Below are 27541 nucleotides of genomic sequence, written 5' to 3'. Positions count from 1 at the left end.
TCTGGAGGGGGATCTGAGTAAATCCCTGTCGAATCGTTTTCTTCCCCTGACCACGGGAGGCCCTGATCCATGATCCCAATGTTGACAAGGGTGACAGAGGAAGAGATCTCTGCTGGTCTGAGGGGGAACTGTCCAGAAAGAATTCAGAATGAACTGATTCTGCTTTCCCCCATTTGATTCATGAAGGGACTCCCCTGGAGCAGGAGAATCTACCACCTTATGGTGGGGACTTATTCCCAATGCTGGAAGTTCTTGAGGAGAGGTATGCACACCAGTGTGGGACTTTGGGAAACCCCATTTTGTGGAACAATTTCCCCCATCTTGGATAGGAGAGGTTCTAATTTCCCCTCTGGTCTTCAGAGCTTAAAGAGACAAAGAAATTCTTCACTACCTCCAATAAATGGGCTCTCTCTGGCTGAGGGACCCTCTGCGTCAGAGTTGGAGGAGAGACATCTTCTTCAGAAACCCAAATTATCTCATGCTCACTGAGAGTTTCTGGGAAAACCAAGAAGGAACTTGGTGCTGTGGCAGCTGCATCTACTATAGCAGTGGCCGGCTCTGAGGTGATCCACTCTGGCTGCATCTACGAGTCCCACAGAATGGAGGCTTGGACCCCGGAAGATGCCAGAAGTGTCATCTTCTCCACCACTTTTCCAGTAGCAGAACTCTTGGACTTATGCACTTAGGTGCTTTGCCATGCTCAATATGTAGACAGTGCCCTAGAATTCAAGCTCCATGATAATGACACAGACAGGGTGTGTCTGTGTCAGGGGAATAGTGTCTGTGACAGGGAAATAGTCCCAAAAATGATCCCTCATGTCATTTAGGTGCTCTTCTCTATGCCTTGCCTGGCACCACAGGACTCTGCACTAAAGTGAATCCCTGACCTGAGATGGATCTGGGAACCAGCATGACAGTGGGGGGGATGATTCCTGTGCTTGTGGGAGTGATGGGGGGAGGTTACCATTTTGATTTCATATACTGAGAGTTCGACAACGCCTCATTCCGCTGTTCAGCCTCGCATCGAGGCTTTGCTTCCATTTTCCAGGCATGGTGTTGCTGCGCCCTGGGGGACATCCAGCCATAACTGTAGCAACTGGAGGAGTCATCACCCAGGCCCAGGCAGCAATAGAAGACAGCACAAGTATCTATGATGGACATCTGATGCCCACAGAGGCAGGCCTTGAAGCCACTGACTGAAGATCTTTTGATTTGGACTTTTCCATATGCATCTATCTCCTTTTGCCCCCTTTTAGTGCTTACCATTTTTGTTTGAGAGGATGCCAAGGCAGTGGCAAAAATAAACTTTGAAAAGTAGCAAGGCAGTAAAAGAGCACTAAGGCCAAAAAATAAAAAATGCAAGAGAGAGGAGGAATGTTGAACTGCGGTGAAAAAAGGGGCAGGGGGTGAAAGTGTGCAGCTGATCGCATTGTGCCGGTGCGGTTTTGCCTGCCACAAGTGTGGCTGCGCTACACACTATCACCCCCATAGTGCCACAGCAAAAGGTGGTACTACTTCCAGCACTACTGCAACAGCTAGGACTGTAGCACTATAGGAGAGGAATGGTGAGGAGGAATTAGGAAGAAGCAGGAGTGCTACAACACTCCATACTCTACTAATACAACTGCATTCAAAATTATCAAAATTATCCTCTTGGAACACAATTAAACTATACTATCCTACATTTATTACACCTTGATGAGCATACTTTTGTGTCATGTTGCTGCTTGTTTATGCATAAATACAGGGCTTGTACACTATGACCCAATAAAGAGATCAACAGAACTAGGACTATAATTCAAATCCTCCACTTCCTGTACCACAGATTTGCTTTGCATTTTTATCAAAAAGGAAGAAAACTTGTTGCATGCCTATTCTCTTCAAGGCCATGAAATGTTGTTTTTGAACAATAAACATCATGAAATACTTCTACTCACGCAAGCAGTTGGGGAAGCTGTAGTATTCTGAGGCACACTGATTGCAGGTTAGGCCAGCATAGTTGGCATGGCATTGACATTGTCCTCTAGGGCCACATAAACTATTCCCAGAGCCATATGCATCACAATTGCACTCTGTAGAGGAAGAAAAAAAGGCAAAGTTCCAAATGCTTTATACATTTATTGAACAATAGATATTATACTGTGAGATCTAAAAAAAAAAAGAAAAAAAAAAAAAGCCAACCTTGAGTTGGCCAAGCACAAAGCTTGGGACATAGCCGAAATACACACGAGATCGACATCATTCATCCAAATTCCAAAAATCTGACCACCTGGCATGAGCAACATACTGAAACAATCAGAAGTTAACTCTAAATCTTCCCATCTGTGTGCATTTTCTGCTAAGTTCCTCTGTTTTTCTTCATATTTGTCCCTGAATCGTACATTCCATTACAAAGTGGTCTCAGGAAACTGAAAGAGTTAGTCTGTCACTTTTTCCTGCACTTTTTGGCCTGGTTCAATGAACCAGGCCAAAAATAATGGTCAACTGCAAATAATGGTCAACTGCAACTGCAAATAATGGTCAACTGAAATTCGGCCACCATCACAAATTCCCCAGTTTCTTCGCCAAACAGTTCCACTTTTATGCTTCCTACATTAGTCTCCTTCCTGCAGACTGGTTTTCAGAGTCCAGGGCAGTAATCCCATCATCCATTAAGCCCTTTCTCAATTAATTAATATTTTCTTCTCTAGTTAGCTCTTCTCTCTTGGAGACTGTGGTTTGCAGAGCCTCGGCCTGGCAGCTCCCAACTGGATCATTGATCAGGCTCCAGGTTCCTTGCTTTTCCCTCATGTCTTCTGTTGTAGGTTTAGCATAATCATCCATACAATGATGCTAGTTTCCCTTGATCTATTTCTTCCTTAAAAACAACTCTGCCATATCAATGTCCAAGTCTACTAGCATTGAACTGCAATCATTGTGGTTTACAGAACAAAATAACAAATTCAAGATCTAAAAAAAAAGTATTCATATAATACATTTTACATCAATAAAATAAAAGTAATAACTCAGTCCATACACACAAATCTTATTATATTAGATTAAATTAGATATCTAATTTTTAATTAAATCCTATAGATATATACATGTCATAACGATGCAACCCCATTGATCACTTCATTAACTAGAATTCTGCTCTTAAATAAATATAATCTGCTTAGCTGGTCATACTAAACTGGTACTGTTAAACTGTCATTATAGTTATGCTGTAAGAATTGTTAGATTGGTTACACTGTAAAGCATGGTTGCTAGCTCAATGTTGTTTGTAAACTGTTAAAATGATATTATAGTTATTATGTAAAAATAGTTATATTGGTTACACTGTAAAGCTCTGTTGCTGACTCTATGTTGCCTGTAAACCGTTTTGATGTCCAACAATGAAGGTCGGTATAGAAAAACCTTAAATAAATAAATAAATAAATTGATAAATAAATACAATGAACCAGTGGATGATATCTGTGAATCCTGAGGTCTGTCTTTCTCTTTATTGAGAGCTGGAAAAAGATTGCATGCCTGCTTTTGCGGATCAGAGGAAAATTCCAGTATCCTGCAGAGGCATACATCTGTTGCGCCCGTCAGTCGCAGATGGCTGTGACCTCTGTTGCTCACCTCCTTTTTGCCTGCACCAGTAATTCTCGGGCAATTGGCGACCTCTGCCTCTCCATGCCGCTCTCCTCAGCGTTCCTGGAACGGCATGGGCAATCCCGTCCGCCATCTTGAAACGGGTATTACCTAAGGCATGCGCGAGCGCACCAGGCCCCATCTTATACACGTCATGGCAGGAACCTCAGGGGGCGTCCCCTCTGCATGACATCATCTGCCTGTGTGTATTTGAGCCAGCCAGTCTGAGCTACCTACGAGTTAGCAAGGACTTCCTTCCTGCTGAATTCCACTTCTCGGAGACATTTGTTTCACTACTCTCCCTGTGAGTGGAGTCAGCTCTCATCCCGATCCAGGGTCTACAAATATACCAGAACACAACAAAGTCGACCTTGAAGACCCTAAACAACTTGTTGCGCAGATTGGATCAACCATTTGGTCTTTATCTGCCGTCATTTACTTATGTTACTAGAAACACAGAACCAAGGGGAATAGTTTGTTTCAGTATGAAATAAGAGACTTGTTGCAGACACTGAACTTCTCTCATCATGAGCCAGTGCAAAAGAATAGGGAGCAGAAGTAGGTTATTTCATAGATGTACAGTTAGTGTAGCTGTGTTTAAAAAAGGATTGGATAAGTTCTTGGAGGAGAAGTCCATTACCTGCTATTAATTAATTAAGTTGACTAAGAAAATATCCACTGCTATTTCTAGCAACAGTAACATAGAATAGACTTAGTTTTTGGGTACTTGCCAGGTTCTTATGGCCTGGATTGGCCACTGTTGGAAACATGATGCTGGGCTTGATGGACACTTGGTCTGACCCAGTTTGGCATGTTCTTATGTTCTTAAACAATTCAAGTCATTTTAATGCGTTATCAATATGCTCTCAAGGTCTGGAAAGTTCCAAAATATTTCTCTGGACTTCTCTAATGTCCAAGGGGCTGATGCAATACAGTGCGCTCAGCCAAGCACACTGTAAACCCGCAGTCGGACGCGGGCTGAATAGGTGCTAATGAATCCCCTAATGCAATAAGGGGATTAGCTCCTATTCAATGCGTGTCTGACATGGAGTGAGTCTAATAGCATTATTAGCATTCACTCTAGATGCAAAAAAAAATGTGTCTCTAGGACCCACATTTAGCGCTCAGCAATTAACGCCTGCCTGGAGCAGGTGTTAATTGCTGAGCACTCCTTAAACCAGTACAGAAAAGCAGAAAAAACTGCTTTTCTGTACTGCCTCCACTTAATATCGTTGCAATATTAAGAAGGAGGAAAAACAAAATTAAATAAACTTAAAAAATAGAAAAAAAACCATTGGCAGTTGGGTGCAGGAAACAGACGCTCAAATGATAAGCGTCCATTTACTGAACCCCCTGGCTGTGCGGCATTTAGGAAAAATGAAGCGGATAAACTCGGCGTCGGTATTCTTTACCGGCGGACTGCCAACACCAATCGGGTTCTCATTAGCAAGGAGGTGCTAGGGGCACGCAAGCAACCCTAGTGCCTCCTTACTAATGCAACCCCTGTAATTTAAATATTGCATGGCGCCAACCCCTTGGGGGCGCCTGGGGTGCGTTAAGAAAGCGGGCGCTGACTGTTCAGCGTGCACTTTCTGCGCATACTTATTGCATCGGCCCCCAAGTTAGCATCTGTTAAATGACACCATAGACTGAATAATCGTGAGATGGTTATACTGCTTTCCAATCAATGTCAGAATGATGTAGTGTTGTCTCCCAATATGGGTGTGGCTAATCTGTTAACTTGTTACTGTTGCGTGTCCCGGCCACGTTGGTGCCGCGACCGGGCCTGCTCACCTCACGCTTCCCTCCACTAGCTCTGGTTCCTCTTCCCATGCCGCGGCTGCCAGCTCCGGAAGTCCCCGACGCTCTCCTCGGGTCTCTCCGACTTCCTCCATGCCACAGGCCTCTCAGCAGAGCTCCCGTAGGGGTTCCGCATCTTCGGCCTCCTTGGCCCCGCCCCTAGGCGCACGCACGGCTGACGTCAGTACATTTAAAGGGCCCAGGGTGGGAAGCTCATCTCGGACGCCGCCCTATGACATCACATAAGGCTCCTACTTAAGGGGAGGCTCTGTCCCCAGAACCTTGTCTTGGCAATCGGGTCGACACCTTCGGTGTAACTGACACCTTGTAAAAGTTTTCCTTTAAAATTTTCCTGTGTTCTTCCTGCTTCCTTGATCCAGTCTCTGTTCCAGTGCTCCTGCGTTCTTGTGTTCCTGTCTTGTTCCAGTGCTCCTGCAGTTCCTGTGTTCCCGTGGTCCTCTCTGTGTTCCAGCGTCTGTCCTGATTCCTGCTCCATGTTCCTCCTCCTGTCGTACCTTCTCGGATTGATTCACGGTACTGACCTCTGCTTGCTTGACCACGTTTGACTGCCGCCTGGAACTGACCTCTGTTTGCCTGACTACGTTGAGTGCCACCTGGAACCCACCTCAGCTTGTCTTGACTATGCTCGGACTGATCTCGGAACTGACCCTAGCTTTGGCTGACCACTCTCGGACGGATACCCTGGCTTTGACCCTTGCACTTCACTCGGATACTCTGTTTGCTCCTGTGACCATCAGACCAGCCTGCTCGGCGCTGCCCGTGGCCTATTTCAGACTAGACCAGTAGGCGCTGCCTATCTTGCCTGGAGGACTTTCATTTCCTGCTGCCTTCCTGAGGTCTCCGGTGATTCTGGTCCAGGTCTAGTCACTCCTTTCTTTACCAGCCATGCACCTTTGCTCGTGGTGGGCACACCTCTCTGCTAAATCTTCGGGAGACCCTCAGAGGCCCATCTAAGTCCAGGCGGTCCGGGTACCCAAGGGCTCAACCAGCAGAAACCCAGGATTGCTATTGGTGAAACTCCAGTTAGCCTCTGTCTCCTTGTGTGCTCCACCTCCTGGTGGCAGGCAATCTCTGGGTCCGACCAGAGGGCCGTACCAATCCTGTACCAGGCCAAGGGTCCACCTCCAGCGCAACAGTTACTATGCATAGAATAATGAGGAAGATATCATATGTAAATCTGTAATCTACCATTATATATTATGCAACACAAAGGGTGGGATTTCTGTTTTGCCTTTACTTTATTCCTTCTGCTTTTGTAACCAAGTTCCTAATCATAAAAAACACGCTAATTATTTCTAAGTAGACTTTCTCCTTATGATATCTAAAGGAAGAGAAGGGGCCTCACAAATGGGATTTACATCCTATAATTCAATTAAAGGAAACCTAAATAATTCAATTATAGGAAACCTGAGGAAACGTATTTGTTGGTCAGAAAGCTCCTGATCATTTCATTAGTAATATTATCACTATTGAAATCAGTGTGATTGTTTTGGTTAGACTAGGTTCAGCCACAGTTGGCACTGGGCTCTAAATAAATACACCAGAGAAAGTGACAGGACAGTAGTCACAAGTTTGAGGCCAGTATCATACACCCACTGTATGAATTAGGTGAAATTTTTCAACTGGAAAACAATTTTCGACATGGCTGCAATTTTATCAAGAGAAAGTAGCAAGTGACAGGCACAGACCAAACTTCATTGGAAAATTTATTCAAGGTGTCAGCAAGCCAGACAGTGTGAAGACAACTCATACACCTAAGTCTTCTCTATCATTCGCCTTTCATATATCATCCAGTCACTGCTCCAATTTTTAGACATCTTTTTAAACTGTATTGGGAGCTACATCCATAGAAGCTTGCAAAAATAGGCGGTCTGCCTAATAATTGTTGCCCATCGGAAGTCATAACGCAAACCAATTGAATCACAGTAGAAAAAAAGTTTAATACTGTCTCAGTGTAAAACTGATGGTAGAAATAGATAAAGTAGCAATTGTCAAACGGATATAGCTCCCGATGCAATTTAGAAAAGATGTTTAAAAACTGGAAAAGTGAAATTGATGATATATGAAAGGCGAATGATAGAGAAGATTTGGGTGTAGGAGTTGTGTGTTCATGCTGTCTGGCTTGCTGACACCTTGTAAAAGTTTTCCTTTAAAATTTGCTCCTAGATTCATCAAAAGGGGTGTGTTTATGGAAATTTTAAAATTACTGTACCATGTGATAACATATTGCTTAGCATTGATAGTACAGTAAATTTACCACACCCTGTGATAATGAGAGAGAGAGAGAGAGAGAGAGAGAGAGAGAGAGAGAGACTGACTATCTACAAGGCCTTCATATTAGTCAAGTATTTATATCTCAATAGGAGGGCCATCTAATAGCTCGATGAGAGGTATTGGTGGTGATTTAGGGTTTAGGAGCCAGTTTCTCATGTAGGGTGAGACATAAGAACAGCACAGTACACCTCGGTGAAGATTTGATATCATTTGGGGTGAGAAAAGTCTCCCAAAGATGCCATTTCCACTATGTTCTCTCACCCTAGCTTGATGGATTCTATAACAGGGTAACATCAAGCTAGGGCGAGGTAACAAAGTACAAAATTTCATCTTTGGGAGACTTTCCTCACTCCAAATGATGTCAAATATTCACCAAGGTGTACTGTGCTGTTCGTACGTCTCACTCTACATGAGTAAATGACTCCTACACCCTAAACCACCACCAACACCTCACCTCGACCTGTCAGGTGGTCCTCCTATAGAGATATAAATAGTTGCACACTGTAAGGGCTTCCTCAGATGCATTCTCTCTCTCTCTCTCTCTCTCTCTCTTACTCCACTCTCCCTTCTCTTCTTCCAAGCCCAGAAATGGCCAAAATACAATTCTAAAAATTTATTGCAAATTGCATTACAGCCATTTTGGGCATATCACACAGCTTAACACCAGGAAAAAAAGGTATAGTTAAAACCATGCACTATGCACTATGCTATTGCTAGGGGCGATATTGCCCCTCATTTTCCTAAATACTGCCCAAACTCCTCCCTGATCCCACCCCCTTCAAAAATTTGCATCAGCGACGTGCGCTACTGTTATTATCACATTCATTAACGCGTTATCGCGTGTGTTAACACCATAATGCATTCTGATGAATGACCCTGTTGGGTTGTGCCTTTTGCCACTTGCTATTTTCTGTCTCTATTCCCACTATCAGTTTCATTCTGAGACAGTATAACACTCTCTTGTTTTTGTATTGCAATTTTATCAAGAGAAAGTGGGAAAGATGGATAGCTCATGGTAAAAATGTCACAGGCAGGGCCATTATTAAAAATGTAGGTAGCAAAAGGACTGGTGACCAAATTACTTTTATTGCCACTATTCTTTAACACATCTTTAAAAACAACATCACAACTGAAGGTATTTAACATTCTTGGGAATGGCATAGGTATCCCAATGTTTTTCCTATTACTTTGGGTATAGAAACTGATTTTGTGTCATCTGTGCTGGAGGTGAAAAACTTAGGGGGAAACCTGGACTCCGATTAACCTAGAGAATAATATTTCCCAATTGGTGTATAATACCTTCCTCAAGTTAAGAATAACGAGGAGGCTTTCCCCATTTTGGGATTTAAAATCTTTAGGACGGTGTATCGCTGAACGCTGATTAGTGGCGCTCCCTCAGTGACGCAGAAGACATCACAGACATGCACAGAATCCTCTTCTTCCTCCGTCTTTATCTTTCCTCCTGCAGTGGGAACAGTAGCCATTCTGAACATTTTTTGCTGTTTTTCACTAAACTTTATAAAAACAATACTGCCATCAGGCTGAAGTGGGCTGGTCCCCTGCTGCTGCTGCTGCTAATGATTGTAGGGTGGATTGATGTTCCTTAATCAGAATCAATGTCTCTTGTACCATGCCACTGAACAAATTGTCCCTTATACAGAGTATATCTGCCACATTCATGCACATCTTTACAAATGCCACTTTCTGACAACCACGTGAGCCTTTGAGATCCTATGGAGGCAGCCAAAGTCCTAGCCATAAATCAAATGCTTTGAACACGAAGTGGATCAGATGTCTCTCACATTCCTGTATGTCTTCCACTGCTCAACGGAAGTCCACCTGTCCTGGGTCTGATGATTCCATCAAAGGATTCAACCTTTGCAATCATTTGTGTAAATACTGCACCATGTATAGTTGACTAGCTGTGATCCAGGCAATAAACATGGATCCTTGGAAGACCTTCTCCCCAAATGCATCCAATAACTTTGGATCCTTCCTACAGAGTTTTAGAGCGATTATGAGTGCATTTTGCATGCTTCAATGCTGACTCCACTACCACAGAATGGCATGGAGAATGGACTAATCCAAAACCTGGGTCAGCCTGGACTCTACACTTTAGGTCAAGTTTTTAGGCCACTAGAAGGCATGGAGTAGATGTCTTCCACATCCTCACTTGAAGATCTTTGAGGAATTTATGTACTGGAATGGACACAGAATTGCTAAAGATTGAAGAACCTGAAAAAGCCCAAAGACATCAGTTCTTGAGTCTTGTTCCTTCCTGACGCTGATAGCATCTTTGCCAGTTTGTCCAAAAAATTAAGTAGCAGAGATCTTCTGTAGGAGAGGTATACTGCGGTAAATCTGGTAGGGGATCTGAAGGAATCCCCATTGTATCTTCCTTGTCACCCAACCACCAATATACACTGAACCCCAACCCCAACAATAAAGAGTACCGTGAAGGGGATCTCCGCTGGTCCAAGGGGAAAACATATGGCAGAAACTCAGAATAAACTGACCCCATTTCTTCCCCTTCTGATCCTTGGATTAGGTAAATCTATCTCTTCAGGTAGGGAACTTACTCCCACCACTGGAAACCCCAGGGGCAAAGTATCAACCTCTTGGGGACTTTGAGTGGTCCCATTATGTGGGAAGATGTCCTTCATCTTGGACAGAAGAGACTCCATCCTCTTTCTCAGGTTGTCAGAATTTAAGGAGGCAAATACATTCTTCACTACCTCTGACGGCTGAGCTTCCACAGACTGAGGAGCCCTTTGCACTGGAGTTGGAGTAGGAACATCCTCTTCAGAAACCAAGATGGATTCATCTTCACTAAGGATTACCTACTCTGGTTACACCAAGTGGGCCATAGTTGCAAATGTAGAAGCAACTGGCTCGGTGGCATCCACACTAGCGCACACCAGAGCAAGTCAATGATACCGGTGAACCTCTTTCTGCACCATAGCAGACTCTTGAGGCTTTAGGCATCAAGGTGCTCTGCTCTGACAAAGAAACAGCTTTAGACAGCTGCATCGATGAAGCACTCCGCGTCAATAAAATGGACAGTGCCCTGGCGTGTTTCGGTCTGGATAGAACAGATGGCACAGCACCATGTGGATCTTCAGTACCATGAATGAAGAGAAGACCTGCATCAAGGAAATAACCTCCCACCTGCCTCAGGAGTGGCTCTACTCCCATGGAGTCCCCCATTGAAAGCACTGGCTTCTTTGGTGCCAAGAAAGAGAACCCCAGAGAGGAACTCTCATGCCTCTTCAGTGCCTTTCTCTGCACTTCAGCTGGTGCCTTAATCCAGGGCCAGTGCAAGGGGATTAGGCACCATAGACACCTTCTGCCTTACGCTGCCCCCCCCCCCCCCGTCATGCCAACACTCCCCCCGGTCGCACCCCCCCCCCCCCCCCCGGTCGTAGCCCTGACTCCTACTTCTCGCGAGTGGCAGCAACCCCACATGGCTCGCAAGTGGCGGCAAAGAGGAGTGGAGATTCAAATCCACACTCCTCTTTGCTACTGCCGCTTGTGCCCCTTAATAGTCAGCGCCCTAGGCCCAGGCCTAGTTCGCCTAATGCTTCCGCCAGCCCTGCCTTAATCTTCTGCACTGTACTGAACACCCTGACCTTTGATGGAGCTGCTTCACTGCTCTAACACTCGCCACTGCTTCAGGTTCTTACCTGATGATGCCTTCCACAGTTCTCTACTTTCCAAACACAGTACTGTTGCACCCAGGGGACATCCTAGCACAACTCTAGCAGTTGGATGTACCGTATTTTTGTGCACATAACCAGTAGGGTATACATGTTTTTACATTCAAGCAATTGCTGATGTGGGGTAAACAAAGGTTCAGTTATACTCGTTTTTACATTACGAGCGTACCTCGGGCACTATAGTACACACGAAAATACTGGATAATATACGCACAAATAAATAAAAACAATACATACATTCTGTTTTTTATACCAAAATGGAAGACACTAATGAACATCCCAAGATATTTTTATTAATTTATATATCAAGCAAATGCAGCTTTGTTAGCATGTGGTATAGGTGCAGGGTTTATATGGGTGTGGTTATATGTTGATTTACATCCAACTAGCACTACTTTTATGTGGGGTTAACAAAGTACGGGGTTTCCATCGGTGCGGAATATCTATGTAAAAATATGGTAATCAAGATCTGGGCCCAGGCAGTGACAGAAAACAGAATAATTATCTGTAGTAGACATCCACCGCCCACAAATAGAAGCCTTAAAACTGCTGACTGCAATCTTTTCAATTTTTTTTGTTTTTGTTTTTTTTTAAACTGAAAAGTTCTGTTGAGGAGCTGCAGAGGCAAAATCAAAAACAAAAAAAGATGCAATGAGGCAGAATCAGGCAAAAGAGTTGGCCCAAACAAAATCTTACAGAGAGATTGGGACTACATTCGAGCAGTAGATCGAACAAAAAAAGACTAAGGGTCTCATGAGGCACTGAGTGTACGTGGGAACTCCTGTGCATGATCGGCAAACCTTTACTGAGCTCTGAGTGCTGGGTTCGTACTGGCGCTCACCCATGCAGTATGGCTTATTCATACCTGCTTGTCAACAGAGAAAAATGGATCTGGTATAAGCTTAAGTAAGCCATTACAATCCAGTCTGGGAGATCTGTTTTCTCTTCTGTCTTTTATGGAAGTGAGAGGCACACAAATACGAACAAGAGCTTTTTTTTTTTTTGTAGTGGTTCTATCAGTATGGAACAAGCTTTAGTTAGAAATTAGGCAAAAACAGAATTCTCGTTTTCCAAAAAAGGGTAAAAACATAGCTATACCCCAGTGATCAAATTGTGAGACCTGTGGGAGCTGCGGTATGTCTAAGCATGGTGTGTAATACCCTAGCTTTATCAAAGTAAAGGTAGACTATTATCTCGAGAGTTGTAATGTCAGGAATTATGTATTGTTGCAGAGAAAGGGATAGGCTACTGTGATGGAATGGTTTGCTTAATAATAGTCCACTGGTGGGGTTTTTCCAAGCTTTTGCGCAGTACTTTAATTTGATTTGCTATTGTTTGATTATGAAATCTTTAGCTTGCTTGATTTGTATGTGTTGATTTTTGATAGGTGTTTTAATTGAATCTTAAAATAAATAAATAAAAATGATGGATGTCTTTTTTTGTCTCAGGAAGCAGCATGGGACTTGGTTGATGCTTCACTGTTCCAGCAGCAAACCGCTGAAAACTCACAGAAGGCAAGAGGAACCTGGGGACACAGGTGGACTACAGCTAAACAGGGCTGCCAGCTCTTGAATATCTCCATTTCAAGTAAGCGGAGATGCTGTGTGCAGCATCCATCCCTCCCCTGCTGCCTCGCCTCCCTCAACGTGTCTTACCTTGACAGACGGGGAACGAATGATAGCCCGGGCGGCACTGATCACACTGTGGGCCATCCATCTTATAGCGGCATAAGCATCTCCCAGCCTGATCACAGATTTCAGGGAGAACACCAGCTGGATTGCACTCACACTCTACCAGAATGAAAAACACAGTTAGGCACACATGCTACACATGGGGTTAACACAAGCGCATATACAATGTGGATGTCAGTTTGCCCTTCACTTGCATGGCATCTGTGGCATCAGCTGGGCTCAGTGCCCTCAGAGCGACAGCCCCTTGTGTGATGTCGGTGTAGTGTCAGAATGTTACGGAGAACCTCCACTCCCCATTGGGAGGGGATTGTGAGATTACAAAACCCCCTGCGCCCAATATGCAATGGGAGAATCAGGAGACAGGATTCCTAGATCTGGAGCTCTGCTTTGGATGCCATCTCTTCACAGAGTGGTGCCAGCGGGTCCTACCCCTCCACGGGGGAGATGTGATCCAGCTCCAAAAGGTGCCTGGGACACAGGGAGAGGTTCGCCAGGCCTTGCTGAGAAAAAGAAATTCCAGGAGGGGGATGTTCTTGGGAGTCCAGAGAGGTTGAAAGGATGAAACGTACCTGCAGAGGATCAGAATCTGAGGAGACCCGAAGGGAAAAAGGGAATATGTCAGAGTATTGGATGAGTGTCCAGAAAGGTAGCAGGGGAGAGGCATCCTAACTGGGAAAACCCATGAATCGAATGCTGATTCAACAAAATCAGTCAGAGACTTCAGAGAGACAGAGAGAGAGAGAAGAAGAAGAAAAGAGCTATGGTGAGAAGTTTCCATCAACAAAAAGGTACTGCGAGGGCCCAGGGTAAACAGGTACCTGCTCCTAAAAGCCTACCTGCTTGGGAAGAATGGGAAAAGAGACTGGACCTATATTTGGGTTCTGTGACACTTTTGATCTTGGTTTGCTGTTGGTGCACTGTCTATTAGCAGGCTGTTTTGAATTTTGGTTACCTGCCACCAGGTCGCAGTAAAGACTCTGAGGACCATATTCAAAAACATTTAGCTGGCTAACTCAGATTTTAGCTGGCTAAATGAATACTTGGGAACTTATCCTGCCACATTCTAGCCAGCTAATAAGTTAGCTGTTAGGTTAGGGGGCATAACTGGGAGGTGTTGAATTAGCCGGCATTGTTAACCAGCTAATTCCGATATTCAGAATTGGTCAGTTAACATAGTCGGCTATCTCTAGTCAGGCCAAAGAGCTGTCCTAAAATTAGTCAGTTCAAAATTAGGCAGCTAACTTTAAAATAGCGAAAAAGAAGCGGTGCGCGACAAAAGCGCTGCCTGCTAGCGTTTCCTCCCACGGCTGACCTGGGAGGAAATGCTAGCAGGCAGCGATTTTGTCGCACACCGCTTCTTTTTCGCTACTACCAGCCCTGAACTGACCACAATAGCGTCATCCTACGCATTAAAAGAACTTTGGTTCCTGAAGCTCCCTGAAGAAGGAGTAATACACTCCGAAACACTGCCGTGTCGGAGGACAGACTTCAGGACTACATATGCTGATAGTGGATTCAAGCTAAGTGCACGTATTAGTAGCAATTCATACAGTGCCTTATCTTGTGCTATAGCTCCGGATGGAGAATACCAGGATTTCTTGCGACCTATGATTAGTTAAGCCCAAAGCTTCATGGGCTTCACATATAAGCCAAAATGCTTCTAGAGGCAATTTATGACGGTCATACGATACCTATAACATGAGCTCCTTTTCACATAGCTGAATCTAATATTTGGTGTCTGACAATGAGCAGGCATCAGGGAGAAATGTTTTTATGGGTTGTTCTGCTGCGCTGCAGTTTCCGGCCTACCAGTCAGCAATCTGAAGCAAGCCATGAGGAATGACTTTTTCACCTCTCCCCCTACCCCTACTTCTAGCCCCACCCACACAAAAATGGTATACTAAAATAGAAGAGAACAAAACACAAACATCTGCAACCTAAAATAGAATATATTCAATTTTCACAATTTTTGTCCTAAAAATCTTTCTCCATGCCTACATTTATTTTTTGTTTTATTTAAAGCTTTTTTATACCAGTATTAGTGGTTACATCATACCGGTTTACATCCGAACTGAAGGTGGAAAATACATCAACAGGTACAGGGGATGGGATTACAGAGAACAAGGGAGAAAAATAGCCGGAAAATGGCATACAAGAGATCAGGCTGTATAAAATAACAAGTAAACAATGTAACATAACTTAATAAATAAGATCAGATCACGTACTGATGCAGCAAAGGGGTTAAGATGCAAGGGATCTAATCTGGGTAAGCCTGTTTGAAAAGCCAGGTCTTTAATTTATTTTTGAATTTGATGGTACAAGGCTCAAGTCGGAGGTTTGTGGGTAGTGAGTTCCAGTGGGTGGGACCGGCAATGGAGAGGGCTCAGTCCCTCCTGGAGGTGAGGTGTGCCTTCTTGATGGATGGGATGTGGAGGCTTCCTTTATTGGTTGCTCTGGTGGGGGCGGTTAGAGAGTGTGAGGCGGAACGGCTCATCAAGCCAGTTGGAGTTCTGTCTGTAGATGGATTTGGTATATAGTACATGGCGCTATTACAAACTTGCCCTCTAAATATGTATTTTTACCAATTTCAAAATGATGGCACAAGTTCCCTCATTATCAGCAGGACAGTTAGGCATGTCTTTTTTAAAAGTTAAACATGCATGCATAAGATTCAGAGCAACCCCCATCCTCAATGCTTCTTTTATATGTGACAAGCTTTATGAGGGCTGTGAACGTACCAGCATAGTTTTAGATGGCTGAAAATCCATTGAAGTTCATGCAGTAAAGTTATGCTTGTAACTCCCCACTGAGCTTCTTAAAATTTACCCCTACAAAACTGGAGCCCTTTTGTTATATAGTAACTTTTTTTTTTTACTATTCTGTGCCTAATGAAAACATGTTTATAATAAGACATATAGAGGGATATATATATATATAATTTTTAATAAAGGCAACCATCATATTTAATGCAAACAAAAGTAATCAAAACTTTGCTTTACAAAGGGAAACAGAATCACTCAACACTAAATTATTACGAGTAAATGGAACAAGAACAAAATAATTGAACAAAATTGCTTAGAAATTTGGATCATCATATCAATGATGATTCACTGCTCTAAATCATTTGTTCTTATCATAATTGTCTATTTGTAAACATCACTGATCCTTTTAAGCCATAAGAAAAAACTGGGATTTTTAAAACTAAGATTTGTAATATTTTTATTTATTTGAGGTCTATGAATATCCTTCAGCCAGAAATATTTCTAAAACTCATATTTGTCTGAATCAAAGCCATAGTTTTTAATTGCTCATGCAGCTTCAACATTGTAGAATGGAATTTCCCAAACCTTTGGTGGGGATCCTCCAGCTAATAGGCTTTTCAGGATATCCACAATGAATATTCATGAGATAGATTTGCACTCACTGGAGACTTGATACAATCAAATTAATCTCATGCAAATTTATTCTGCATATCCTGAAAACCCAACTGGCTGTGGAGTCAACAGGGCAGGTTTGGGAAGCACTGTTCTAGAATAAAAATAAATTCCCATGATCCTCAGTACTATTGCCAAAGATTTCTCCTTGTCAGATCGTTTGAGGTCTTGTGTTTTGGAAGTAAGGTGCTCTATAAAACCCTGAAGTGCTGATGATTACAGCAATAAAGTAATAAAAACAATCTGGCATACAATATAAGCAAAATAATGGTACCTACTCTGACAGAAGGGATAGTTGAAATATCCCACTGCACACATGTCGCAAGACAAACCCTGAAATCCCGCTCGACATCTGCACTGTCCGGTTTTCATGTCACAGTCCCTGCTCTGCACCCCTGCGCTGTAGCACTGACAGGCTGGCCAGTGAAAGGAGCGTTAGGAAAAAGAAAACACAGCATCATGTTAAAATGGTACACTTCCTCCATTTTACATAGATGCTGGCTGTAAAGAAAAGGTGTTTTTACATAATGTCATCAGGCAAAGGAATAGAAAAGCATCTGAACTTACGCTGGCAACGTGGGCCGAAGAATCCTGGTTTACATGATCCTTCATAAAACAAAACAGAAAAATAGAAAAAAGATATAAGTTTTAAAAATGGTGATGCACCGTATCAGCAATTCAAAAGTTTTATCTAGGTAATTAATGGCTGTCTTGCTAGCGTGCATGCAGTCCGGAATTCTGCTATAGGTCTAAACTTCTAAATATCAATGAGTGCCATTATTTGACTTTCAAATGTTTTTTTTTACTCTCTAAAATTTGGTGGTGTAATTATTTTGATTTCTAAAAGTAAGATGCTTCCAAACTTGAATGCGTGGAAGTTTTTGACTTCCCAAACTTAAAATGTAAGTGAAGCCCTGCATCCAATAGATGTTTCTTACCTTGATACAGCACTTGGCGGCAAAGGAAATGCACAGTAAAGTGTAACTGAGTAGAGATGTGAATCGGAACCGGAATCGGTTCGGATTCCGGTTCCAATTCACATCGTGTTTTTTTTTTCGTCCGGCCCGATCGTGGTTTTATCGGCTGCGCCCGAGCCGATAAACAAAAAACCCACTCCAACCCTTTAAAACTAATCCCTTAGCTTCCCCCCCAAAACATTTTACAGGTACCTGGATGGCCGGCGTCATCTTTAAAAAAGGTGCGGGCCATCCAGTGCTCCTACCATGTGACAGGGGCCGGCCAATGGCACGAATACCCTGTCACATGGTAAAGGCAAAGGGCCATCGGCGCCATTTTGATTAGTGGCAGCCGACTGCCCGGGAGCAGGAGATCGCTCCCGGGCCCCCCACTGGACCACCAGGTACCTGTAAAAGGTTTTTTGGGGGGGTTGGGAGGGTGGGGGAAGCTAAAGGATTAGTTTTAAAGGGTCGGGGTGGGTTTAGGGGTTATTTTTGTGTGCCGTTTTTCCCGCCCTCCCCCAAAATGATAAGAGAACCCCCACGAACAATATCGTGGGGTTTTCCTTTCGTTTTGGGGGAGCCCCTGATTTCTGACAATTTTGAAAATATCGACAATATTTTCAATCGCCCGAAGCCCGATTCACATCCCTATAACTGAGTAGCTCAATATGGGCCTTGCTCGATAGGAACCGCAATGAACCCTTCCCACATTATTTGCCAATGGGGAAAACCCCTTTACCCGATTCAGATCTTCAGACCTAGCAAGACTCCAGCTGGTCAATTTGGCCTTTCCTAGCATGCACTGGCACACCACTCTCATTTCCACAGCCCTCCAGCCACATTGCTCTCCGCTCCACTCTCCTCCCCTTCAAATGAACCAGCGTGTGAAACGTGGATTCTTGACATGCAAAGTTCTCCAAATATCGCAATCTCACCCCCTCCCCCCTATGCTTTTCCGTAAGGAACTATGGACACACTTCTTCAAAATGAAAGTTGTTCCGTAAATGTCCTCCTCTACCCTGCCAAACAGGGAGGGCCTGCCAGTGTAATCATCCTCTTCCCCAAAGCCCCTGGTTTCCTGGGACCCACCGCTGCGGCTACTGCTATTGCCATAGAATCTGCCAAACATCTTCTTAGATGTTTGGGAAAATATCTAAGGACCACCATCTGCCCCTGACCCCAGGACACTAAATTCTCACTCTCTCCCCACCCTACACCTCCCCCACAAGACTTTCATTAGGCTTCAACACACGTGCTCTCCTCACTACCTGCTGCTGCTCTCTTTCCCTCCACCCCCACCATGCCTCCGCGCTTCTCTTTACCAATCGTGTTCAGCTCTCATTTCCAACTGAGGATGAAGGAGAGAGCCCTCTCATTGTTAATTCAGGGGTTCAATAGAGGACATCCAGAGGTTTTCTGGGATCCCAAGGCAGCAGCCCGCCATGTATCCAGGGGTGAAGGAGGAAGAGGGGGAATGACTAACCTATGTCATATTTGTAGCATATTCATCCGGTACCGACAGTGTACAAGAGAGGAGACATCTCTGCAGTGTGAGGACACGTTGAAGAGCCAAAAGCTCCAGGTACCTGGGGTCTGGTAAGAGTGGTGGGAGATGGACTCGCTAAGAGATTTACCCACACAGAAAGTACAGTTGGAGAAAACAGCAAGAGGCGTTGTGAGTTACAGCAGTAACCCCAGGACAGTGATTGGGAATGTTTTTCCTTTTAGATGCATGCTACAGCCTGCCACTTCCCAAATGAAAATAGGGGAGGGGAGTGGGTCTGTATTAGGGATATTGTATTATGATCTACCCCTGTATTTTTATGGCTTGTAGGATGCAAACTGCTTTGGGTCCTTTGTTAGGAGACTGATGTGGTATAAACAGTAGAAAAGCGAATCATATGACTATTCCTTGGGGTTAACGCTGTAAAGCTGTGTTGGATGTTACTAACTGCACAGATTCATCTCCCACCAAATGTACTGTGTATGAGATTATCACTATTCCAGTTCATTTTCGGTAAAGTCTTTACATTGGAGTAAGCTTACTGTGTGGAGTGTGCTACTTGTGTCAGAGTGTCCACCTCATGTTAGCAAATGCCAGTAGGATCCTAAAGCTTATCTTCCACTCCCCCCCCTCCCCCCCTCCCCAGTCAGGAAAGAATACACACATTTCCCCTTTCTACTGACGCAGAGAGAGGACTACATTTGCTTTTAAACAGAAAAAAATTCTTGTGGCCCAACAAGCTGGTTCAGTTGGCAAGTGCCGTGCATGGCTATGCAGATAGTCCCTGGTTCAATCCCTGGTTTGGGTCTTCTCCTCCACAGGTCGGCTAGGGCAGGGGATGCTGTGGAGACAGTGCTCCCAGCTCCCAGGTGCAGGAGTCATGGTCTTTGCCTAAGGGTGACACCTAGTGGCCCCTGACACAGCGCTCACAATCGCAGTGTTTCGGAAGGAGTCCTGGTGCACAGACCCCAACCCAGGACCATCACCGCGAGAACTGAGCTAAAAGTAATCTGGGAGGGGATATAAACTAGGGGAAGAATTCCCAGCTCTGGTTCCAAATGAGCTGGAAGTAGAAAGGAGCAGGAGGAAACAGCCAGGGTCAAAAACAAAAAAAGATTCCTGCTGTTCAACACCGTAAAATTATAAATCTGTGCAGCATAAACTTGTAATTAGAAAAGAGAGAGAGAGGGCTTACCTATTATATGTCCAGATGAAGGATCCTCAGGTGTTGGAATAGGTGGGGTAGGATAAAAAGGAATTCCTTTAAAAAAAAGCAGTTAAGAAAAAAGATCAAATGTTCTTTACTTTCCATCTGCCAGGAAGTGAATCAACTCTTATACAAACATTCTGGCATATACACAGTGTGATTGTCAATGAATCTGGCAACATTTTTAATACACTCTTTTGTAAAGGTTCTTATCTCAAATAGTCTCAGCATAACTGAGTGACAAAGCAATGAAATATGTGAACAGGGTACTGTGTTTTCTTCCTCTGAGAGCACCTGCAGGTGAGCTGGAGGTTGACTGTAAGAAGAGCATGACAAGCAGTGTAGAACACAGGGAGGGGCTAGGGAAGAGAGGCATGAAGAAGCTCCCAGGAGGTGTGAGAGGTAAAGCCTCCCAGGAGTGGCAGGATGCCAAGAAGGGCTGAAGACAGAGAAAAGGCTCCCAGGCAGGAATGTAAGATGGACACAGTATGCTACCAAAGCTTGGAAAAGATCAACTTTATGAGACCTAAGTGGGGTCTGGGGGAACAATTATACTAACATTACTTGTAGCACATACTGTAAGAAGATTTGAGCTGTGAACACAGTAAGTCTGGTGTGCTTTACTAGGAAAAGTTTTCAGTGTTTTATTTGGGGTAAGATGGTTAGCTGCCCTCCCCTCTCCCCCAATAGTTAAGAGCTATAAAAATACACAGACGATATTTTTAGAGGCCAGTGATAGCAAGAGGTTTGTTTTCCTGTTTTGTTTAAAGGGGTACATGTCACACCCTTTGAGAAAAAAATAAAACATTATCTTTTGTAAAAATTACGTCTTGGCTCACTCAAGTGGAAATGCAAGTGTGAAGGAGTATATCTATAAAGTGTGTTAAGGAAATTAGCAGGTTAAAATTATTATGCATGTCTATAAAGTGTGTTAAGGACAATAGATAAAGGGTTAAAGTATTCTGTGTACCTATAAAGTATGCTAAAGAAATTTGTTAGAAGGTTAAAGTTATTCTGTGTGTCTATAAAGTGTTAGTTATTCTGTATGTTTAAGAACTTGCAAAAGTCAATTTTTTTTGCTGTAGGAAGGTGTGAGAGCTACATCCTGGAAAGTAATCAATGGTGTTTGATTTTCCCACTCACCCACTCTCCCCAATAGTCTCCCAATTTAGAAAGTTAGGATGGGAAATTTTTGACAAAAACCTGTTCTGTGTGTACAAGAGGTGTGTTGAAAATCAATAAGGGCCCAGTGCACTTAAAAGTAAATGAATAAGTCAGTTTCATGCATACTTTTTATAAGCACTCAGTAATGGTGTTCCGGAGGTGGTGATGCGACGTACACACGTACTTTCTGATTTTAAAAAGTATGCACAGGAGTTACCACAAACAAGTTATGCCCTGCCTTGAGAAAGCGTAAGTTTGTATGTGGTAATGTCCATTTACCTGCGTATTTCCAAAACAAATTTATGAGCGAAAGCGTGCTTTGAGAATATTTAGTAAAGTCTGAGTGTACAATCTACAAGCAGACTTTATTGCTATGCAGCCTGTTTGAAAATTACCATCTAAAAGTCAATTAGGGATTTTCATCACCAAGAGAGTAATTAACCTTGATCTTAGCAATAGATTAACTGCAGTCCTATTACAGTTCATTGACAAACAGCTTAAAATAAAGTCCCTTAAATTAGGGTATTTTAAATTGGATTGTCTCCCCTTTTTTTAAACAACTTGAAATCAATTTAACAACTAACGACATTAAGATGCAGATGGCAGTCCAGTAGTGAGATGGGGGCTAGCCAGTATTTTATTCCAAATGCCACAAGTATGATTATCTACCTGTTGGCAAGAGGTTGCATATGGGCAGCCGGTGCAAGGAGCTCCCTGCTCTCAGAGAACAATTCTGATCTCTGGAGGCCAGAGTGGCAGACCTGGAGGAGCACAGACAGAGAGGTATATACAGGAGATTTTCAGAGACATAACAAAGTGGTCCCACATCCAATCTAGCAGCCCCTGTGCTGCTTTGGAGGATGAAGATCACCTGGAAGGAAGACAGTGATCCTGTAGCCAGAACCTGCCTTCCAGGTGATAAATTATCCTCTAGTACTAAGGATATGGCTACTGGGGAGGAAGGGGGTGTCCATGAGGGAAGGCTTAAGACTGCTGCTACCGCTGACAAGTCAATCATTAGGAATGTAGATAGCTGGGTGGCTGGCAGGTGTGAGGATTGCTTGGTAACTTGCCTGCCTGGTGCAGTGGCAGTGAACCTCAAATTGCACTTAGGATTTTAGACAGCGCTGGGGTGGTGCCAGTTGTCGTGGTAAATAAATAAATACATGAGGATACAGCAACATAAGAAGATGCAGGAGGCTCTGGAAGCTTTGGAGTAGGAAATTGAAATCTAGATCCTGAATTCTCAGAAATATCTTCTGTTCCATGCACAGGACCCCATAGGCAGGCTGAGCTCCGGTGTCCTAACGTATGGATAAGACTATGGTGCAGGGAAGAAGGCTTTAGGTGGGGACAGGTCTGGAAGGGGCGAGAGAGGGAGAGTCATTTGTGAAGGCCCTAGCTTACACTGCTTTCACTCCCATCAGCTCAGGCAGGCTGTCCAAATTCTGCAGGAGGATGTACAGCTCCATGAGGGAGGGGAATTCTGCGCAAATTCTGTGTTGCTCAGTGGTGCAGAATTCCCACAGGAATTATATTTTAACTAAACAACCCAATATAAAAGTCTGGTATTGAAGAGCACCATCATGTCCATCCAAGCAGAAAATCCAAATATAAATTGTTTGCTTTCAGTTTTAGTTATGCCCTCCTTTGAGGTTCATAGCGTAATGCGTGCAATCAAATGAAATAAATAAATAATTTCCGAAGAAAACTTGCCAGTCGCTAAGAAAATGTAAGAGTCACTATGTTGTAATCACTGCAAAATACACTGTAAGTGGTCTGTGGACATTTTGGGCCAGATGCACTAAAGGATTTTTCCCATTTTATGTCTATGGGAAAACTACTTTGCAAATAGACCCTTTTTGTTTGTTAGCTAGAAATGTCCCTGCCGCATGGGGCAAATGTCCCTGCTCCCAGGAATAATGCAGACTTACCCCAAAAGTCTGCCACTGCAGCTATTTAAGTATGCCACAGCAAGCCTACAGAGCAAGAAAAGCCCGTGATCACAGTCCCAAATGAGAATTAAAATGTGTGAAAGAACAAGGTAAAAAGTAGTGAAATAAATGAGGGAAAAGTTCATAGAATGCGGGTCTCACAATGACATCTATGTTCAAAAATGTTTATACATTTAATCATGTTTTTAGAGAAATAAAACATTAAAGCAACAATGAAAGCCAGAAACATGAGAGAAAATCAAACAGTAAAGTCTAGATGCCCAACTTGCATGAGTTTCAATAAAAATCATCTGTTTCAAGGGCAAGCACTTATTTCACAACATCTTCTCTTCTAGGATGGACGTCTCAACATGCCAATCAAAAGGGGATGTTGTTGTGTGGAAAAGATCATCATCTCCCTTATTTATTGCACAATTTTTCTCTGGGAAACACAATTAAGTGCACATGTGTTTTTTTATGCTCAAACAGCAGAAGCCAGGAACTGAAATCAACCACTCAACCAAGAAGCCAACCCAAAGAGTAGAGTTTCTATCTGTGAACTTTAGTCATTTGCTTTTGAGAGGAAAGACGAGGACGGATTCTCATAGTCAGTCTCAACAAAAAACTAACTGAATCTGAAATTACAACAGAGAGAAAACAGAGGCCTGTGAAAGCAAGCTTTATTTTATTTTTTTGCATTACTAGAGATGTAATCCTTCATTTTTGGCCAAAATCCAAACAGTTTTGCATCACAATGAGGGTCACATGGCAGACATTGCTGCGCCTCCCCCACCCACCCGCAGTAATTTTAGGTTCTCAACCTCAGCCAAGAGGCCAGAATAGGACCATCCTCAGCTCATGACTCAGACTTTACACTTGATCTTGGCCAAAAAGAGGCTGAGGAGCAATCAGCTACTATCATACTGTGATACTTACGAACACAGGACGGGAAGTGGAAGTAACCTTCAGCACATCTTTCACAGCTTTCCCCACGGAAGTTTGGCTTGCAGTAACAGCGACCGGATCCTTCCTCACAGCCATCTGATTGCTCAGGATTGCAACTGCATGCTAGAACATTACAGCAATTAAGTTCACTCATTTGAGGTCTCATTTGCGACACACACTTTGAGGACATGTAAAAAAGCTCATTTGAGGCTATATGCTATACTGCAAAGAACCACTGATAAAACACAGTAGGTAAGCTTCTCCCGTTTCCTTATTCAAAATAACTGTAAAGGATCATGATAAGCATGTAGCGACTTAATCCTTAGCCAAAAAAAGAGGGCTACGGCACAAGGGCAATAATGCCTTTAAAATCTAATGTATTAAACATATTGAAGGAAAAAGAAACTCATGGACAAGGTGACATATACAGAATCCTAATTACAAGCCTAGCATACAATGTTTTTTAACATAAGAATATAAGAATTGCCATACTATGTCAGAAATAAGGGTCCATCAAGCCCAGTATTCTGTTTTCACTAGTGAACAATCCAGGTCACAAGTTCATGGTAGGATCCCAACTAGTAGATAGATCCCATGTTGCTAATACCCATGGATAAGTAGTGGCATTCCCCAAGTCTACTAGTTAATAGAGGTTTATGGACTTTTCCTCCAGGAGTTTGTCCAAACCTTTTGTAAACCCAGCTATGCTAACTGCCTTTACCACATCCTTTGGCAATGAATTCCAGAGCTTAACTGTGCATTGAGTGGAAAAAATATTTTCTCTGATTTGTTAAAAATGTGCTACTTAGTAACTTAATAGAATGTCTCATAGTCTTTGTATTTTTTTAAGAGAAAACAACTGATTCACATTTATCTGTTCTACTCTACTCATGATTTTATAGACTTCTACCATATTCCCTCTCAACCATCTTTTCTCCAAGTTAAAGAGCTCTATCTCTTTAGCGTTTCCTCAAAGAGAAGCCGTTCCATCTCCTTTATCATTTTGGTCACCTTCTTTGTATCTTTTCCATTTCAGCTATATCTTTTTTGAGATGTGGCAACCAGAACTGTACACAGTACTCCAGGTGCAGTTGCACCATGGAGCAATACAGAGATATTATGACATTCTCCATTTTATTGTCCATTTCCTCCCTAATATTCTGTTTGCTTTTTTGACCACCACCGCACATTGAGCCAAGGATTTCAAAGTATTGCCCATGATGACACCCAAATGCTTTTCCAGGGCAGTAACTCCTAATTTGGAACCTAACATTGAATAATTACACTTTGGGTCACTTTTCCCCATTTGCATCACTTTGTACTTGTTCACGTTAAATTTCATCTGCTTTTTGGGTGCCCAGTCTCCTAATCTCTCAAGGTCCTCCTGCAATTTCTCACAATTCACTTGTGATTTAACAATTCAGAATAATTTTGTGCCATCTGAAAATTTGATCGCCTCACTCATTCTTCCCTTTTCCAGATCATTTATAAATATATTAAAAAGCACAGGTATCAGTATATATCCCAGGGACACTTCACTGTTTACCTTCCTCCACTGAGAAAACTGATCAGTCAGCCCTCCTCTGTTTCCTATCTTTTAACTAATTCACAATCCATAATTAGACATTGCCTCCTATCCCATGACTTTTTAATGTTTTTGGGAGTTTCTCAAGAACCTTCTGAAAATTGAAATACACTGTATCTACCAGCTGCCCATTATCCATGTGTTTATGAACCCCTTCAAAAAAATGTAACAGACTGGTGAGGCAAGACTTCCCCTGTGCAAATCCAATGCTGTCTTTGTCCCATTAAGCCAAGTCTTTCTATATGTGCTGTGATTTTGTGCTTTAGGATAGTTTCCACGAATTCCTGGCACTGAAACCAGACTCACTGGTCTATAGTTTTCGGGATCACCCTAGAGTACTTTTTAAAGACTGGCATTACACTTGCACCCTCCAATCTTCTGGTACAATTGACAGTTTTAATGATAGGTTACAAACAGCAATAAATCTGAAATTACATAGAAACATAAACTCTGATGGCAGATAAGCACCGCAGGATGCAATATCCCAGAGCCTACCCGATCTCAGGCTTTATTCTCACATCCTTATAACTAAGAATCCTCTGTGCTTATCCTCATGCTTTCTTGGATCTTGTTAATGTTTTGGCCCCCACCATTTCCACTGAAAGACTGCTCCATGTATCCACCATCCTTTCTGTGACAAAAAAAATATTTCCTTAGGAAATATTCCAATTATGGCTCTCCATAGCTGACGATACAGGAGGAGAAAATTCATGCAATATGGATTGTGCTTGAGGAAACTAAAGATTCGGCACAATTCACCCTTCAGAAAGCAGTAGCATTATACAGCAATCTGATTACAAGTGTTTCTGTAAATTCATTTGGAGCTACTTTTTTCTTTATCCATGCAGGAATCTGTGCTTTTTTATGCCATGTATTTGATCATTTTTCTCTGAGTGTTACACCTCGCTTCCTTGGCACTTTCCTATGCACTTTAACTCTGCAGTGGTGTTCCCAGATCCTCACTTCTCTCTGAATAATGACACCAAAAGTCCTTCCTTTGCTGTTCTACAAAAAGGAGTGAGCTATTGATGAGGATGTGGTTAGTGCAGTTAGTGTAGCTGGGTTCAAAAAAGGTTTGGATAAGTTCTTGGAGGAGAAGTCCATTAACGGCTATTAATCAAGTTTACTTAGGGAATAGCCACTGCTATTAATTGCATCAGTAGCATGGGATCTTCTTAGTGTTTGGGTAATTGCCAGGTTCTTGTAGCCTGGTTTGGACTCTGTTGGAAACAGGATGCTGGGCTTGATGGACCCTTGGTCTGACCCAGCATGGCAATTTCTTATGTTCTTATATTCTTATGGAAGCTAAGACCAGCAGCATACTATGAATATGTGCTGGGAATGTTTTTTATTTAGAAAGCAACATTAATTAATGTCCATCTGCTCCATCAGATCAGTCAATTCAGAAACAGAAATCACAAAACCATGGCAGATAAAAGCGAAGCAACAAAACCGAGTAACAGTAAAAACTACATTACAGGCACGTTGATATTTTGAAGTATCTACTTGGAACTGTAGCCCTAGTGGACTGTAGATGACCTGCAGCCTCCTCCTCTTTCCACACGGAGTTCCCCATTTTCCATACATGCATAGATTAGTGGTTATAGTAGCAAACTGAGAGCCCGAAAAGCCAAGGTTAAAATCCTGTTTCTCCCATTGATGCTTCTTGTGAACCTGGGCACATTCCAC

The 27541-nt window shown here is 43.0% G+C and overlaps 1 protein-coding gene across 1 annotated transcript in view; it reads right to left on the bottom strand.

Moving 5' to 3' along the window:
* Nucleotides 1–27541, bottom strand: part of LAMA3 (laminin subunit alpha 3) — a 469061-nt gene that overhangs the window by 248876 nt on the left and 192644 nt on the right. The window contains 6 exon segments of the mRNA XM_029591143.1: nt 1938–2072; nt 13085–13219; nt 16833–16970; nt 17122–17160; nt 20213–20278; nt 24259–24390. Coding sequence (XP_029447003.1) covers nt 1938–2072; nt 13085–13219; nt 16833–16970; nt 17122–17160; nt 20213–20278; nt 24259–24390 — 645 coding nt within the window.

This window comes from Rhinatrema bivittatum, chromosome 2 (assembly GCF_901001135.1).
Source record: "Rhinatrema bivittatum chromosome 2, aRhiBiv1.1, whole genome shotgun sequence".
Classification (NCBI taxonomy): Eukaryota; Metazoa; Chordata; class Amphibia; order Gymnophiona; family Rhinatrematidae; genus Rhinatrema; species Rhinatrema bivittatum.
This window is presented reverse-complemented; position numbering and strand designations above follow the sequence as displayed.